General features: G+C 39.9%; 1 protein-coding gene across 1 annotated transcript in view; it reads right to left on the bottom strand.

Annotated features, from left to right (window-relative positions):
• The window catches only part of RAB31 (RAB31, member RAS oncogene family), a 65,083-nt gene that overhangs the window by 23,597 nt on the left and 24,365 nt on the right, over positions 1 to 17,121 (bottom strand). The window contains exons 2-4 of the mRNA XM_027650983.1: positions 14,152 to 14,231; positions 11,474 to 11,555; positions 535 to 606 (exon numbers count right to left, since the gene is read on the bottom strand). Coding sequence (XP_027506784.1) covers positions 535 to 606; positions 11,474 to 11,555; positions 14,152 to 14,231 — 234 coding nt within the window. The remainder of the gene's footprint in view (positions 1 to 534; positions 607 to 11,473; positions 11,556 to 14,151; positions 14,232 to 17,121) is intronic.

Genomic DNA, 17,121 nt, shown 5'->3' with positions numbered 1-17,121 from the left:
AAATACAATTTTTATTCCAAATTATTAATGTCGAGACAAAAGGTCAGAGACTTATTATTTCATTACTGATTTCAAAGTTAAGACATGAGTCCTGCAATGCAAACATGAGATGATACATTTAGATAAAAATAATTAGTTTTAAAATCGGTAATATGAAAACTTAATTTCCACTTAGCTGATAAAGCAAATAGCTGCTTTTTGTAGTAGAAATTCAGCTCCATAGAGAGAACACCGGTGGTGGTACTGGGAGGGGATATTATCCTGTCTACTTAGCCAGAGGAAATCCAAAGAAACTTTGACAAAATGCAGCCTCCAACATTTTGTCTAGATGAAGTTCAAACTACACAGAAGCAGGACTTTTTATTTAATGTTTTATGGCGGTTGGACACCTCCATCCAGACCTACACAAAGTATCAAAGCAGAGACACCCCATATAAATTAACATATAAATACTTCTGAAGTTGTGAGGTTTAACTCCAACTCAGGCTCAAGCAGAGGAATTAATACAGGCAAAAAGCAATCAGAAGATCTTACCTGTTTGGTGATATCATAAACTATCACAGCTGCTGCTGAACCTCGGTAGTACATTGGAGCCAAGGAATGAAACTGTTAAAACAGTTTCAAAAAATATAATTAATAAATCAGAATTATCACACACTTTGTCAGGTCACAAAAACTTGCCATGGCAGGACCACCCACTTTCTATCACCCCACAGAGAACAGAGTTCTTCAGCGGTCGCACATCTCTAATTTTCCTTAAAATTAAACATCAAGAAAGCAGAGCTCCTTTATCTCCTGCTGTTCCTCATCCCACTGAATTAATGAGATCAGCACTTACTGGTTCAATGTATCTTTTCCACTACAGGGTATGGACTCTGAGGACAAGTTTTGACATGAAGATCACCTATACTTGGAGGTCTAACCTGACAGCATATGGACCCCTTTCCCTGGCAAACCACATCACTTTGCTTTGTAGGTCTAAGACTGGATTCAGTTTGGGTTTGAGTTTTATAAAACATTGCAAACGACTTTGATAAAGCTAACTTGTCAGAAAAATCTGAAAACCTGTCAAGTTTACCTATCCTATAATATGATAGATATTTTAAAAAAGATGGGTTCTTGTAGTTACTCTTCAGCTTTTTGTTTCAAGGAAAACATCCTTTGAGAAAAATAAAAAACAACAAACAGTAAATAAGTTTGTTATAACAACCAAAGAACAGCATAATTTTCATAATTTAACATGACTAAGCAGTTCACTTACAATTTCAGCTTATAATTACAATTAGAGAAAGGAAGTAAAAGAGTATTTTTGCTGATTCAACTAAACTTTGTCTTAAAAAACCCTAAAATAATCTTTCTTGGAAAATACATTCAGTCTTGCTGTACTCGCAGAGACATTTTATAAATTTTTTATTTGAAAAATAATCTGCAAAAGCTGCATATTAAGCTGCAGCTGATAACTGAGGTCAACTCCTAAATCAAATACATTATTAGAGTAGGGTATAAATCTCACTGCCCAGCGAACACGCACGTATCCATGTGTTACATTGCAAACCTCTGCAGATTTACTGGACACATCTTTTTCTCTGAACTGTACCTACAGACGGAGCGTTCAGACCTAGCAGCCTCCACATTTACTGCTGTTTCACGAGCCACGTATCACGCAAGTTATTTGCGATAGTGGTTCACTTGCCAGTTTGTAAGCTATTCATCACAGATCACACACAGCAGCTCAAGGTCAACACTTTTTTTTATAACAGTGTGGACGCACAGCAGCAGTGACAGATGGTCAAATGCTGAAGTGTTTTGGGGAGTGAGGCAGGTGGGAGAGCTCATTAATAGGAGAAAACAGCAGGAAAGAGGATGAGAAAACAAAGAGGAATCAGTCAAGAAGCATGGTTTGAAGAAATGGGATCAGCCAAGATCCTGAGGGAGTTGGGTAGATGTGTGCCTTCTGGAGTTTTAGTGTTTGGCTTTATTATTTGCATGTTTAATGCAATAAATGCTTTCCAGAATTTTTATGCTTCCAAATCATGACAGAAATTTTCAGTCTGTTAGAACCGAATAGCCCATTTCAGTTGGAATGGATCTACAACAATCATGTAGACCAACACCCTGATCAATTCAGTGCTGGCCAAAAATTAAAGCACCCTGTTGAGGGCATTGTCCAAATGCTTCTTAAACACACTCACAAGCTTGGGGCATTAGTTCAGATAACAAGGGCTTTTTCAAGTATGTTAATAGTAGAGGAGGTCTAAAAAAAGCCATTGGACCCATTACCTGTTTCATGACCACTGTGGCCAAGGCATCCCACCTACCGTCATATGCCCCTCAGGTCCTTCTCTAATCACAAATAACAAGTCTAGGAGGGCATCTTTCCAAATTGGCTCACTGTGTACCCATGACTAGAAATTATCGCCTACAAAATTCAAGAACTTCCAAGACCTGCTCCTCAACATGTGAGTTGTGTTAAAGCAGCCTGAAAATCAGGGACCTTAACTGTGGAAGGTACATGTGACCTTTCTCAGTGTAAGCACTCAGCCCCCAGGCCGTAAACTCATGCAAAAAAAACATATATACCCCACACACATGCTGATTTGATCTTAATCTAGATTACATTTTAATCTAGATTACACAGTATCCATGAATTTACAAAGAGCTCTCAGATAATGGTAATCACACTTCACAGGAGCCATGCAGTTAAATTCACATGCTTCAAATTCCTTTAATACTGGCCCTGAGAGCACATTGAGGACCTGTACATCATCGTGGGAATTTCTCTCCCTTTTCTTCTGACCAGCTGACAAGAACACTTCTTGTAATAGGTGTTTCACTGAAGAATATTTTCAGTGTTAGGACCAGAAAGTAAAAATAAAAATAATAATTTAGAAACAAACAAAACAAACAAAAAAATGCCCTTTTTATCATTCTTTTATACAGGCTAATAAGTGCATGTGATGATACAATGTCCCAGTCACAAGAAATCACTGTTTTCTACAAGAAAAAAGGAAAAGCCTCTTAGCAACACTGAATGAATCAAGAGGAGCTGAAAAATTTTAACTGCATGAGTTTCACGATCTAGTGACAGATTCTTAACAAATGTGTTTTATGAACACAGATTTCTCAGTATCATGCAAATAATTACGTTTATTTGATGCTCTTTTCTTTTTTCCTTTTTTTTTTCTTTTAAATCAGTGCCCAAAAAGAAAGTCCTCTTGAACCTTTTTCTGGCCTAATTAACTGGAAAAAGAGAGTCACACAAAATTAATTAAAGGGATACAAAATACTAATCTGCACATTTTTCACCTGCCAAGGACCAAATGTGGGACAGATGCCCAAACAAGTGACACACAAAAAAACAGCTCACAAAATTAAATCTCATGGGACTACCTTCTGTATTATAAATTACAATTTCTCTTACCTTGATTTTATAGCTCAGTATTTCTGTACCCAGTAATTCCCAACAAAATTAGGAGAAACAGGAGCAGCTTGAGATTTGGCATAACAACAACTCTGCTCCTTGAGAAAAGCCACCTAAAATGCTCAGGCGGCCACTCCCGGCTGTGCCACACGGACACCCAGGTCACAACCCCAATTTGCCAGGGAGTCAGCTCCTCCATAGCCTAACAGATGTCATCCCTACCTACAGCCATCAGCAGCTCACATCACCTTGGGCTAACAGAAAAACACAGACCAGAAAGAGACCTCCATTGGCTCCCACCATCACAAATAATTGCATTCCTAACCCATTTCAAAAGATGATCAAAGTCCAGACTAAAATAATTAGTGTTCTTTTTTTTTCATTATATTGCTACAAGGATCATATTATTTTGACAATTAATAACATTCTGAATTCCTAATTAATAAATTACTTGTAACTTACTTGCACCTTGACTTAGAAAAATTTAGTGATCACTGCTTGCCTTTAGCTGAAATATTAATACAGAGCAGCAGTCTTTCAGATTTAACTTTGCCAGTCTCCTATACCAGGCTCTTCCAGTCTGAAGATAAGGTAACAAGGAGAAATCTGCATCTAATCACCTTTCCCTGTGCCTGGTCCAGCTTCAGTTCATCTTTTCTGACTGCTGGTGACCAGGTTTGTATGTGGCATTCTTGACACAGAACAGCCTTAACTGCATTTCTCCTAACATGTAATACATTTCTCATGGATGCATCATAGTCACGTGATCATTCTTTAATCAGTAAATACATTCACAGGTGTCTTTCCTCCTCTATTTAAAGAAAAAAAAAATTACCTACAACTTTACTGCATACATTTTCGTTGGGAGCCAAAAGCTACAGGGACTTTCTACTTGTGCTACTGAACTTCATCCCCACCATTTTCCACCATGTCCTTCTGGGCATTGGGAATACCTCCCATTCTGTATAATGAGAAAACTATCACTAGCAGCTCACCCCTTGTGGGAATTTAGAAGTTCTGTGCCTATCATTGAGTATCCACAAAGAAGTTTGCCTATTTGCAAATACTGACCCACTTCATCACTCATTAGTCCCATTTTGCTTTTGGAGGGGCTAATAACAACTGGTGAGGTTGAAGTCACTAAACCACATTAACGCAATTCTAAGTTGTAGAGGTACATACAGTTACAGCCAGGCCACAGGGGCCCCTGAAAGTATAAATAAGAAATTTATTTTACCAAAGACGAGCCAAACCCCAAAATCAATTACTTGTGTAGCTTCATACAGACTTCCAAGACCCTCTTCCTTGGAGCACGGCACACAGTGTGCCACATACCTACGGTCACATAAGTACTGGCACAATGCTGACTGTGTTCAGAGCACCTTCGTAGTTGTGCTCCTCTATCAACACGTCCACTTTGCACTTGTGGTTCATCACCCTTTGCCACTAAAGAAGAATTGAGGCCACGTGCATTATGAAATTTCCACTGAAAGCAGATCCCCTTTTTCTCTCAGGATCCAACTAGAAGCTGCCCAATCTCTACAGCTGTACAGCCCTGCAACACAGAGGGCATATTCAGTCTTACGTGGTGCAAACTCAGGTTCAGCATAACCGGAGTCTCTCTCATTGATTTCAGGAGTATTTTGGGATTCTGCAACCCTTCATTCAAAGTCAACAGAAGCTTTGCCCTTGCAAAGGACAGAAAGATGGAACCAAGCAGCCATTAAGGAATTTACCACCTATTTAAAAGCTCTGTAGTATTTTGCTTTCTGTTTCCTGTGCATCTGATCATGGAGGGGTATATTTGGTCACAGGCAATGCTTTTCATATTTCCTCTGTACTAACAGGAAAGAATGGGGAGGAAGAAAAACCCACAGAGCAGTCATATCATACTTGGAATAGAAAACCAAATTCAGGGGAACACAATGTAAATCACACCTGAGCTGTGGCAGTGAAAGTCTCTTAGCCCTGTCTTACGGAATGCTGGTTTAGAAAGCAAAACAGAGGCCAAATAAATACAGAAATAAAAACTACTGTTTATATACAGGCTGACAAATCCTGCTGAAGACAGTCAGGACTCATTCAATCTGACAGGCACACCAAGGAACATTAATTCATGTCAGCAGCTCTTTGCACCATCCTGTGGTGCTACATCCCAGCTGCCTCTTCCCAACTCCACAGCCAAGAGAGAAAAAAGCAAACCCCAAACCAACAACAACCACCACCACCATCACCTAACTCCTCTATTGGGTTGCTTTTACTATTCTAGACTGTACATCACTTGCTCTTTATACAAATCAATTAGAATTCTGCCTACCAGCACAGCTGGAAAGGATAAGGGCGCACGCACTGAGAAAAATCACACCAGTGCTCAGTGAGTGTTACACACCTTTGAACTCAGCCGAGACTTTCCTACACAGTGCCTTTTCAAGTACCTGCAGGTGCACAGCAGCACAAGATTTGCTTCCTGACAGCTGTGATCATTTGACTAAATTTCACCCCCATTCCTACAGAGCCGCTCTCTGAGGACATATGTTGCATCTGAGTGGCCAAAACTAAACCACTTGGCTCCTCTCAGAGCCAAGGTCAGAGATGTTTACCCTTCCTTTATCTGGGTGCCACTAATGGTAAGGACAGCTACAGCTTCTGGCTCTGCTAGTCGCTAACACGTGCAGGCAGTGAGGCAGCCCTACAAATTCCTTCCCCTTCCTATTACACATATTCAAGCTTTCTAGACTAGGATATTCATGTACTTCAGTCCCCTCACTCAATAGTCCATTCCTACCCCTCTGCAGAGGTGATTATAGGTGTATTGTTTCTCCTGTTCTTGGCCCTTCCTGCCAGCCAACGTCAACCCCACAAACCTCTTCATTCCTGTCCCAAAACCCATCTGAAGTACATTCCTCCTCATGCTGTTGCCTCCCATTCCTACAAAGTGAACCTTTGAAGTTATCATGGTGAAAAGCACAGTAGATCAGTGCCTGAAACAAGCTTCTACCAGCCTGTTTAGGAAAGCTGCCTCAACTGCTTCTGTGGACCAACCAGGTAAGCAACCATGGCGGAAGACACTGAGGTTGCCACCTCTGCATCTGCATTCCATGAGCTCACTGAAGCAGTCAGTGCACCAAGAACAGAAACCATTCCACAGCTTAGGAGCCTTCACTTGCCCAAGTCTGGGTATTTACATCCCCCCATTCCTGCCACCTTCAAGGCAGCGGCTGCTAACGGACAGAAAACTGCAGTGTGGAGAGAAGCAAAGACAAAACCCAAAAGCATTAAACAGATTATTTTGACACATAAGCTTCTAGAACAGGGAGGGATACAAAATTCCTGACATTCTCAGCTGGCAGAGAGCAAATGGGAAAAATGTTATGCACGAAAACCACTATCAGACAGCATTTAGCATTTTAAAACCTTGAATATTTTTCCCTACACGACTGAAGGCTGAGATGCCAGTTCTTGTGATTTGCAAGCTGAATAAATCAGGAAAGATCTGTCTGTCTCTGATCTGCAGGTATTTTTTGCTAGTTAATTTGGAGATGTATACATACACATATATATATAAATGAGCCATTTTACTCCAGTATCTAAGAATTCTTCAAGTGAAGAAGGAATAATATCAACATTTTAGGATAATCTTTTAAAGATATTTTAAATAAGCAGAAAACAGACTTCTGCAACATCATAAAACTGACCAGTGCTTAGCCCTTCTGAAGTTTACAGTCATTAAACAAAGGATGAAAAGGACACTACATCAGAATCGCACCTCGCTGTCAAGCTACAAGTTTGCTGAAGCTTAAGAAAAAACACCTTTACATGCATCCCTTCAATGATTTACCATGCTTTACACTCACTCTAAAACTAATAAAAATAACATATTCGCTTACTACCTCTAATGCCACTTGGGCTCTTACATACCACCTAATCACCCGTCGACATTTGCAGCACACAAGCAGTAGCTCAATGCAGGGAGGTCCTCACACCACATACAATGAACCACCTCCACTCTGACTGAATTGCGGGCTACCCTCAGAGTCACCTTTATAACACTAAAGAGCAAACTTCAGGCAGCATCTTGACTGCAGAAATAATTCAGGTCATTGATAGATGTTGTTGTGACACTGTCACTGAATCACAAGGACAACTACTGTCACTCAGAAAAGAAGGAGCTGTAGACATGTCATCAATCAGCCTTTTCCTGGAAGTGGAGCAGATTAAAAAAAAAAAAAAAACCAACACAAAACAACAACATCACAATACAGGTTAATTCCTATTGAGGCTTAAATTGGGCTCAAGTAATTGAGGCTTCTTTTATTAAACAAAATTAAAAATCCCAGAGTTCAACACAGTAAATTTAAAAAGAACAGAGATAAATTCTCCTGCCCTAGAAATATGGCTCTCAGGCTCCCTAACTATTTGCTACCATATTCCTCAGCTGGCAAAATGGAAAGCTGGCAGCCACCCAAGGTATTCAAACAAAGCATTGTAATTAGAAGCTACTTAGGGCACCATGAACCAAAATATATGCTAATAAAAACATCATTAACTAACTTGTGAGGAGACTCTTCTTAGGGGAGGGAATCTTTGCTAACAATAACATAATTGTCAGGCATTTAAGTCGTGAAGTCTGTGGCAACAATTCAAAGCTAATGGGGTAAACATGAGGGGGGGAAGTGACATTTGGAAAACAGTGGGGTGGAGGGAAAGGGACTCTGAAGAAGAAAACAGAGTTTGTTGGATTGCATACCAACACAAAACAACCGGGTCCACGGAGACCAGTACTTAGGCACAGAAGATAGGGGGATTTTGTTAAGTGTGCTGCCAGTTTGTTTCTTCCTAGTCAAAAAAAAAGGGAAAGAAAAAAACAAGATAAAAGGATTAAGAAGCTCTCTCTTTTTGTAATCAAGTACAATGTGAATTTTTCACTGTTAGCCACATCTCCAGGGTCCTCTCCTAAAGCAGCACACTGAGCATTCGCCCCCACTAAGGCTATGATAGAAACCCTTTTAATCTCCATTTTCTGCTGCATTACTGTCATTCTGCAGCATTGACATTTATTTGTTATTCCACAAAAAATGGCAATTCTAGTTCCTTCTCTACTCTGCCTACAATTTTGAGTTTCTTGACTCAAAAAACCCAAAATACTCTATCTATTATCTTAGATATGAATCAGAAGTTATCTGTTCTCCATGACCAACCTCCAATTGGCTGGCCGGTGTACTAAGGTTCTTCAACTCACTCAGGTGTTCCCACAAGCTTTTAAACCCAACAGTGACCAGCATTTGCAAAGGCTCACAACATTACAAGTGGCTATCCAAAAACTAATTTAAAGCCTCAAGGGGGTGCTGAGTGCTTTCAGCTGGCTCCTGTCCTGGCACCCAGGACACTACTCCTTTTCAGAAGCAGCCACATGAATTTCCACTTTCTCCCAGCTGATTGAAGGAATGTGTCCAGGAGGCACATTGGTTCTCACAGAGTGTTGCTCAAATAAGGGCTTGCGAATACAATATTTAAGAGTGGTTTCTCTACACTCTCCAAGATGGCAGTTTCCCAGAGAAACTCATGAACAAGGAAGAGAAAACTCATTAAAAAGGACAAACCCATGAATGAGGATCACAGAAGTGCCACTACTATTGGTTCCACCCAACCACTCTACCATGGTTGAGGTTTGAGCTTAACTTTCATGGCCACAGTAAGCCTTCAGTTAAATCTCACCCAGGGCTCTTCTGCTGTGAAGGCTCCAGATCAGCACGCAGATGCTGCACAGAGCGCCCCAGCTCCAGAATAAGCACAAGCCCTATGCTTGGCCTTGTCTTTAGGAGAACGAAGCCAAACAAAGGCAATGTTGAAAGAGCAGGAAGTCCTAAACATTGCTATCAGCAGTAAGGACAATGGGGCACTGACAAAACTTCCAGACTTCAGCAGCGGAACAGAAAGCCTCAACAAAAATTGCAAAGAACAAGGGAAGGCAACTCTCGAAGCAGAAACAGCACTCAGAAGACATTTATTAGTACACTGTGAAAAACAGCAATAGGTCCAGAGGTTGGGGTAGACTGGAAGCTTTGGGTCACCACTGTTGTTCAGAGCATAACGAGAAAGAAATTAACAGCGGGATACATTTGTTCTTGAATAGCAAGCAGATCAGAAGGAGTAACAAAAACAAAGTAACCAAAATCTCTGATTAAAGTGGGTAAGGTATTGAGAAGCATCACGTGTTTAGCTGTAAAATGGGAATGTTCTAGAACACGGAACAACATGGACCAGTATGGACCTCACCTTGGGAAATCTGTCGGCCCCTGCAGCTAGCACTCGACACCAATCAACCCTGTTTACCGTATCATCTCAGTTTCCTAGTCCTAGTGAAGGACTGGGAATACAGTGTGCAAACACAGAAGAAAAAGATATTCCCTGGCCTAATTCATGAAAACCCATAGCATGACTTATCTGTAGTAGATTCTAAGCAATATAACGTTTACAGTGCTCAGTGCTCACCACTGATTGACACATAAAAAAAAAAGCAAAGCATATATTTGAAAAATGATGAGCTAAAAGAAAAAACTGAGAGGAAACATAAGGGACTAGATGGGAAGGATGGACTTTGTGTCCAAGAGTCAGAGCTCAGTCACAGATTTCCTGCCTCAAATGAGACATCACTTATTTCAGTAAAGAAGACTTTATTACTATTCACCTTCTTCAAAAAATGCTTTGTGAGTCTTAAGACTATGCAGGAAAACTGAGTAATACTTTTATCTAAATTTCAAGAACTGAGTTTTGTGTGCTAAAGAGCTAAAAGAAAAGCAAAAGCAAGGAGAGCAGGAAGGGAAGAGAGAGAGAGAATAAGCAAGAAAGATGAAACCATGGGAAAGAAAACTGAACCTTTGCCACCTCTTGCAATAATTAGCCAGTTATCAGATCCAGACCATGCAGAAATGCAACAAACAAAATCCAAGGGAAAGAATTATGTTATACTTCAAATATGTTTTTCAAGGTCCATTTTCCCATCATAAATAACATACTGAATTGCTATGAGCCAACAGATTTCATCACAGTCGCTTTACATCATGCTGCACATTGTAAATAAAAGCACAAGCATTTCCTGCACTTAACAGCAAAACTCTTCTTTGCCTGCAATTCACATAAAAGGTATGAAGAACACAATGGAATGTATCAGGACTGACATTCCAGCCTGTATAAGCGTCTCATTTTATCCCAACCTAATGTGAGAATAGCTACATTCTTCTATCAACAAGCACTGTGCCATTTCACAAGGAAGTCTGAAGATGTTTTAAAAGTATGCATAGTTTTTTCCATTTCTTTCCAACTTCTCAAGATAAATGTAGGCACATATTAAGAGAAACCTACAGTTCTACACTCCATTACTGCACACCACTGCCATTGAGGCTTTTAAAAGAAACAAATGACCAACCAGGCTTACATACAGTCAATATGAACTAATGCCCAAAACTCCATTGTGGCTTTTTTTTGAAAAGTTAAAGGAAAAGCTGCTTGCTTTGAGTAAAGCACTTCACACACTTGAAAAAATCAACACAAAACCCCTAAGTGGTTCAAGTTGATGGTGCTGACTTCCAAAATAATAACAGCAGACACAACTCACGCCCATATTCAATGTCGCAACTCAGGACAACCCCAGTGTCATCAGGTAAGTTCAGGCCACCCACGAGCCCACGGGCTGGAAGTCCAGGCCTTTCCAATGCCAATGAAAGCCACCACATACAAACCTGATAAAACCAGAGGGGAGCTGGAGATTGTTGGGGCACTGCTCAAGACGTCATGAGGAAAAGAGGCTGACAATTCACAGCAAGTTTGTTTTTTTTGATAAGTGGTATGGTCAGCCTGTCTCTGCATTTTTCCCACCTGTGAAAAGGTAACCTATATACTTAGTGGCTGCTGACTACCTGGGTTGCAGAGCGTTGCAAAGATTCAGTAGGTTTATACCTAGAAAGTCTTCTGAAGATGAAAAGTTTAGAAAAAGTACACCAACACATCAAGAGAGACCAGGATCATGAAAGCATACTGCAAACTAATACTCACCCGCTCCTGACCAGCTGTGTCCCAGATCAGAAATTTATGAAGCTCATTCCCACATGGCACAGTTTTAGTCATGAAGGATGCTCTGAAAAGAAGGAAGGATGAAAAATTTGTAACATGACTAACACTCTGAATTTGCAATCTCTAGACCTTAGCCAGCTCTGCTGGGTTAGACTGCATATGGGGAAAACTCCAAAACCTTGAGAAAATGCCCACAGAAGCAAAAGTCTCCCTTTTATCAGATAAGGCATATGCTACCTACCTACCTACCTACCTATATATATATATATATATATATATGTATTTTTTAAAAGAAGGGAAAAGCCTTTGAGGTTCAGAGGGCATTTGTGCATGGGTCCAGGAACACAAATGTTCCTGCCACTCACAAGTAGCTTCTGCTGCTTGCTAGCTCCATCTTCTCAGAGATACGGACCTGAGAAAAAGGCAACAGTGCCACTTTTCACGTAACATATGAGACGGGATCACCGGGGAACAGAAAATCACCTGCTGGAATGAACACAGTGAACAAACGTAAAGAAATTCTTCCCCCTTTTGACTCAGATGCAGAAGTCTTTGCGTTTTCTTTTATTTTCCATAGGAACGAGATTCATCTATATTTTCACAGTTTTTTCTTTTACGAAAGAGGGTTGCAAATTTATAGGCTTTTTCTGTATTACAGCAGTTCAGTTGAAAGTTGGTTGGAGAGACTGCGAAACTCTGGTAGATTTCTATTTTCCCCATTCTATCTGGATACTGCTGAACAATTTCTGTTGTGGTACATTTTTCCTCATTCATAAAGATGCATTTGATACAATGCACTGTCATTACAAAGGCATCAAATGACATATGACTGATCAAAACATTTCCTGAGAATGATATACCAGAGTTCTACTCCACAGCCATCTGCAAATTCCTTGAATTTAACAATGCTGCAATGCTTATGAAAATACTAAGGCAAAAAAGAGAGCAGTATTTCTTTGGTTGTTTTCAGGGTATATGCTTTCACTTGTCACTCTCCTTCTAAAAAGCATTAAGCAACATTTTACAGCTTCAAAAATGGGAACTTTATAGAGTCACAGTACCTACTGTTGATTGCAAGGATTATATATTTAAAACATTTGAATAATTTGGAAGAAAATAAAAACCTTAACCATATAGACAAATAATATTACCTGTGTGAAACAAGCCTTCACATTTTAATCTTCAAATGGAAAAAAAATCCCTTTAATCTTCATAATTATGATAACAGAGGAAAAATATTTTCCAATTTGAGCAGAAGGCATTTACTTAGCAACAACAACTACTTGGGGGAAAAGGCTGCTGATAATTTAGGAGTAAAAAAAACCACTCAAATTGCCATCAATTTCTTCACTGCAAACAAGCGTCCTTCAGTCAGTAATTTTACTCATGAAATGCTTCCCTTCTCTCTGTCCATTTTTCTCTATTCATGACATTCAGAGTCCAAACTTGTCCTGGAAATTAAACGTGCAACTTCCAGCTGAGAAACCTTCACACATTGAAAGGCAGAGCTTTAGAAAGTATCGTCTTTTGCTGTCTGAACAACACACAGCAATCAATACTAATCCTTCACAGACAATTTAAAACAGCTCTGACACACAAGGCAGATCAGCCCTTTCCCCCCAAATTACTCGTTTGTGAAAATCACATATTAGCTTCTTTTCCCGTAAGAGATCCATCATTTTAAAAATTTTCCAGGTAACACTGTATTTGGCAGATTTGTCCCTATGATATTAAAAAAAAAAACCTCTGGAATTAAAATCAACTACAGGACTAAGAGGATTCTGACGATCTGATACAAGGAAGCTTAGCAGTTTTTAAAGAAGAGGTATTAATTAATTACACTTAGTTTAAATTGTGTTGTCTCTATTTTGAGAAAGGCAGGATAATGTGACACATCCTAAACTTAGACAAAAGCACATCCATATATGGGAATAGACACTGTCCATGTTCCAGCCCGGCCTACCAGGACACACAGTGAAGGTACTTTAAGGGTTTCCCATGGTTTTCCTGCCATTATTCAGCTATGGGATGGTCTGGTCATTATGCAGATCACAGCCTCTTGGGTTGTGGGGTTTTGTTTTTTTTAACCTTCAAGGATCAAATTTGATACCTCATTGACCAGCGGGAACTAAAGTGATTTAAGTCCTAGGGTCCTATGGCCAAAGCACGATCTAAAGTGGGAAGCTCTTGACAAGATCAAAAGACAAAGACACCAGTTGAATAAGACATGTAAGAATCTCTTGGTGTAAGACGGGTAAAGAAAAACAAAACAGAACATCTGAAAGTCATGGCAGGGAAGAACACAGGTTAATGCAGCGTGGTTCTGGATGGCCCCAGAAGAGACTCAGGAGAATGGCAGAGCTCTTTCAGCTTCTCCATAATACAGCATGCTACAATACAGTAAGTTTAGGGCCCCTCTGTATTCCCAGAACAGAGAGAGGAGAGCTGACCTGGTCTGGAGCAGCTGCTGACTCTCTTAACCAGGTAACATGAGTTGAAAGCCAGTAAAGGAGAGTAAAGAGCTGAGTGAGATGATGGAGGAAAAAAAAAGATGTACAATATTCAGAGCCTTGAAAGTAAGGAAAAGAAAGGACCGCAGCAGAGGGCAGTGAGTTAAAAAAACATATAGAATTAAAAAAGATATTATGTGTGGTACTTACCCAATAGTAGGACTAATATTATGATCAAAGTGGTCCTGGACAAATCGACAAACAATGCTCGATTTCCCAACCCCAGTATCCTGAAAATCAAGAAAACCGTGACAGTGAGTTCAGGAGATCCTAGATATCAATACTTCACTTGAAGAAATAGTCAAATATTAGTTTTTGAGATTAAATCTTCTCTAGTAGCAAGAAGGGCACGTTAAACACTTCACAAGAAAAGCAAGGACGTAGCTTATCCTTTCCAAATTTCAGCATTGTGAATGAAGCTCCCTAGTCCTCTTCCCAACACCCCCTTCTCCCCAAGCCTTGTATTTTATTGCATGGATTTTATATTCCTGTTGCAAGGACTGCAATCCTTCAAGCATAGTCACTTACTTGTACAAGAAAACCCTGTGCTTTTCAACATATAGCATATTACTCAGCAAAGCCAGAGAAACAATTTCATTCAGCCCTGTTGCAAGGGCAGCCCAACTATGCTTCCAAAACAGATTAGTAACACCAACCTTTTAGCACACTAACAGCACTAACCTAGTGGAAATAACCTTTTCATGGCAAGACAAACAAGCCCACTTGGTGGAAACTTTGCAGAGGCTTCAGGTGGTTTTGAAAAGGCAGGAATCCAAAGATTTGGGTCCCCAGAGATGTGCAGCTATTCCTGTGCATGTTGTGTTAGAGGACCACAGTGAAACGGCATTACTTCAAATGCAACACAACTTGCTCTCTCTACTGCAACATGGAAGGCTGCTTTCATGTGCAGAAAGTCTTTAACATACACCCAATCGGTAAGGAAAAATAACAGCAGTACAATACTGGAATATAATTCAGAATAACCTGAGGGGGCAGGGGAAATTTTTAAATTACACAGCAATACTATTTTAGGCATTTAAAATATGAACAACTTCCCTAAAATGCAGCATTTTTTGGTCTGTTGCTGCTATTCCCCAAAGCCTTGGATGGTAGGTAGAAGAACTTAAATTATATAGGTAAGTATCAAGGAAGAGGAATAGTAACATCACTACGTCTTCCACAGAATTGCAAAGAGCCTCCTTAGAAACAAAAAGATGCCAGGAAATCAATCTTGACCTTTCCAAGACATTGACAGCCCAGGGTCCAATCTAACTCATTAAACAGTCAAGGGAAAGTTTTCTATTAATTTCACTGAAGCGATGGCAGAACTACCAGATTGCACCTGGTAGTTTCATTTGCATCCACATTTTAAGACATGACTAATTCACACAAACTTCTCAAAGTGCCAAGACAAGACAATACAGTTTCTTGAGAGCACTTCACACATAACTATATATTAAAAAAAAGAAAAGCAGCTTTTGCCCACACATAACTACATATTTAAAAAGTGCCTTTGCCTTTCCTGTAATCAATTTTGCATTGTTACCTTCTTTTCGAGTACAAAAGAAAAAGAATGCCTGTATTTAGATTTCCTTTCACCATGCTTAAATGCAACTGCATTGTCACACCAAGCAAAGTCCTTATTAGAAAACCATCATTTAAACTCTCATATTTAATTCAAAGCTGTCCTTAGTCAGCTTAAAAGCCATAATAAATACTCATGCTACACAGACAGTTGTTTATCTACTCTGTTCAATCAATAGGAAAAAAAGATCAAAGAGAGAAGCAGTGTTTAAAAACAGCCCTGTAGTCTTTGATCAATAGCAGTAACACATCCTGCTACTATTATCAAGTTTTGCCTTCATCATCAATTCCAGCTGACATCTCTATATAATTACTACACCAGGATGGCGGAACACATTAAAAAAATTTTTAAAAAATCCTCTACACTGAAACTGAGGATCTAATTATTATTCCAGATTTTAAATGGTGTGGAGCAACCAGAATTATCACCCAGAGGTTGCAAGGAATTACATTACCCTCTTGTGGGGACAGTTTTTGCCACTGTGTTTGAAACCAGGCATTGACTCCTGTGACCTCATGATGCTTTAGTTTCATCTGATTCCTTCAGCTCCCTTGACAGGTCACTCAGAATGGCAACTGCAATTACAAGAGGAGCCTGGTCTCTGGCAGGGACGTGATATCCACAAGCATGGATTAAAGCTTAGCTCATTTCCCTGGAACATCTTACCTCTTCATCTTTCAGTTCATGGCTCTCACTAATGATTCACGCTAACGTTAAAGGAACTCTCCAAGTTTCTACTGCTCTCGCATCGCTCACAATGAGCACGGCTAAGCTTAAGCACGTGGTAGGCACACCAACAGCCCTCCAAAAGCTTAAAGGCATTCTTACACTTTGCTCCTGGGGTTGCTTGGACTATCAAGAGGGCTAAATTTACCCCTGGTGTAACTCAAGCGAAACCAATGGACTTGGACCACAAGTGAACCCATCTCTAGGATGATCACTGCTGCAGCCAGTGGTTGGTGCTTTCCAGGAGCCAGGCAATTTATTGCACTAGGGGGGTTCAGTCAAAACAAGCACTGCCACCTTCTGTTTTGTTGTCTGGAGGATACAAAGGAGCTGCTACCAGAGTATAATTAGAGTACAGAGGGGAAGGAAGTAAAATAGAAAAAGCTTCCTACTTAAGGCAGTGATTATCATTCCATCGTGGGATTTAAAACTACTCAGACATTTTTCAGTCCACACTTCCATACTAACACCCATCAAACAAGACACCTGCCTGAAAGCAAAGCAAATCATGCTGAATGAACATTATACAACAACTTCAAAAATACAAATGAGACCTTACCTTTTACTAACAATAGGGAACTACCTTTCAAGTCAATCTCACAGAAGACAAGGAAAGCAGGATTGTTGCTTCAAAGAAGTAGACAGGGCATTCACTTCTCAGTAGTGCATCAAAATTTAACCTCCTTGCTAAGGCTGAATAAACCTTTCCTGCAACCAGCTACTTTGTACTTTACTATATGGTCTTTCTCTACATATATCCATTTTTCTAACATTTGATGGAGATGATCTTCCTTGTTTTGTCTCTTTTT

The sequence above is a fragment of the Corapipo altera genome, unplaced genomic scaffold, assembly GCF_003945725.1.
Source record: "Corapipo altera isolate COAL_440 unplaced genomic scaffold, ASM394572v1 24, whole genome shotgun sequence".
NCBI lineage: Eukaryota > Metazoa > Chordata > Aves > Passeriformes > Pipridae > Corapipo > Corapipo altera.
This window is presented reverse-complemented; position numbering and strand designations above follow the sequence as displayed.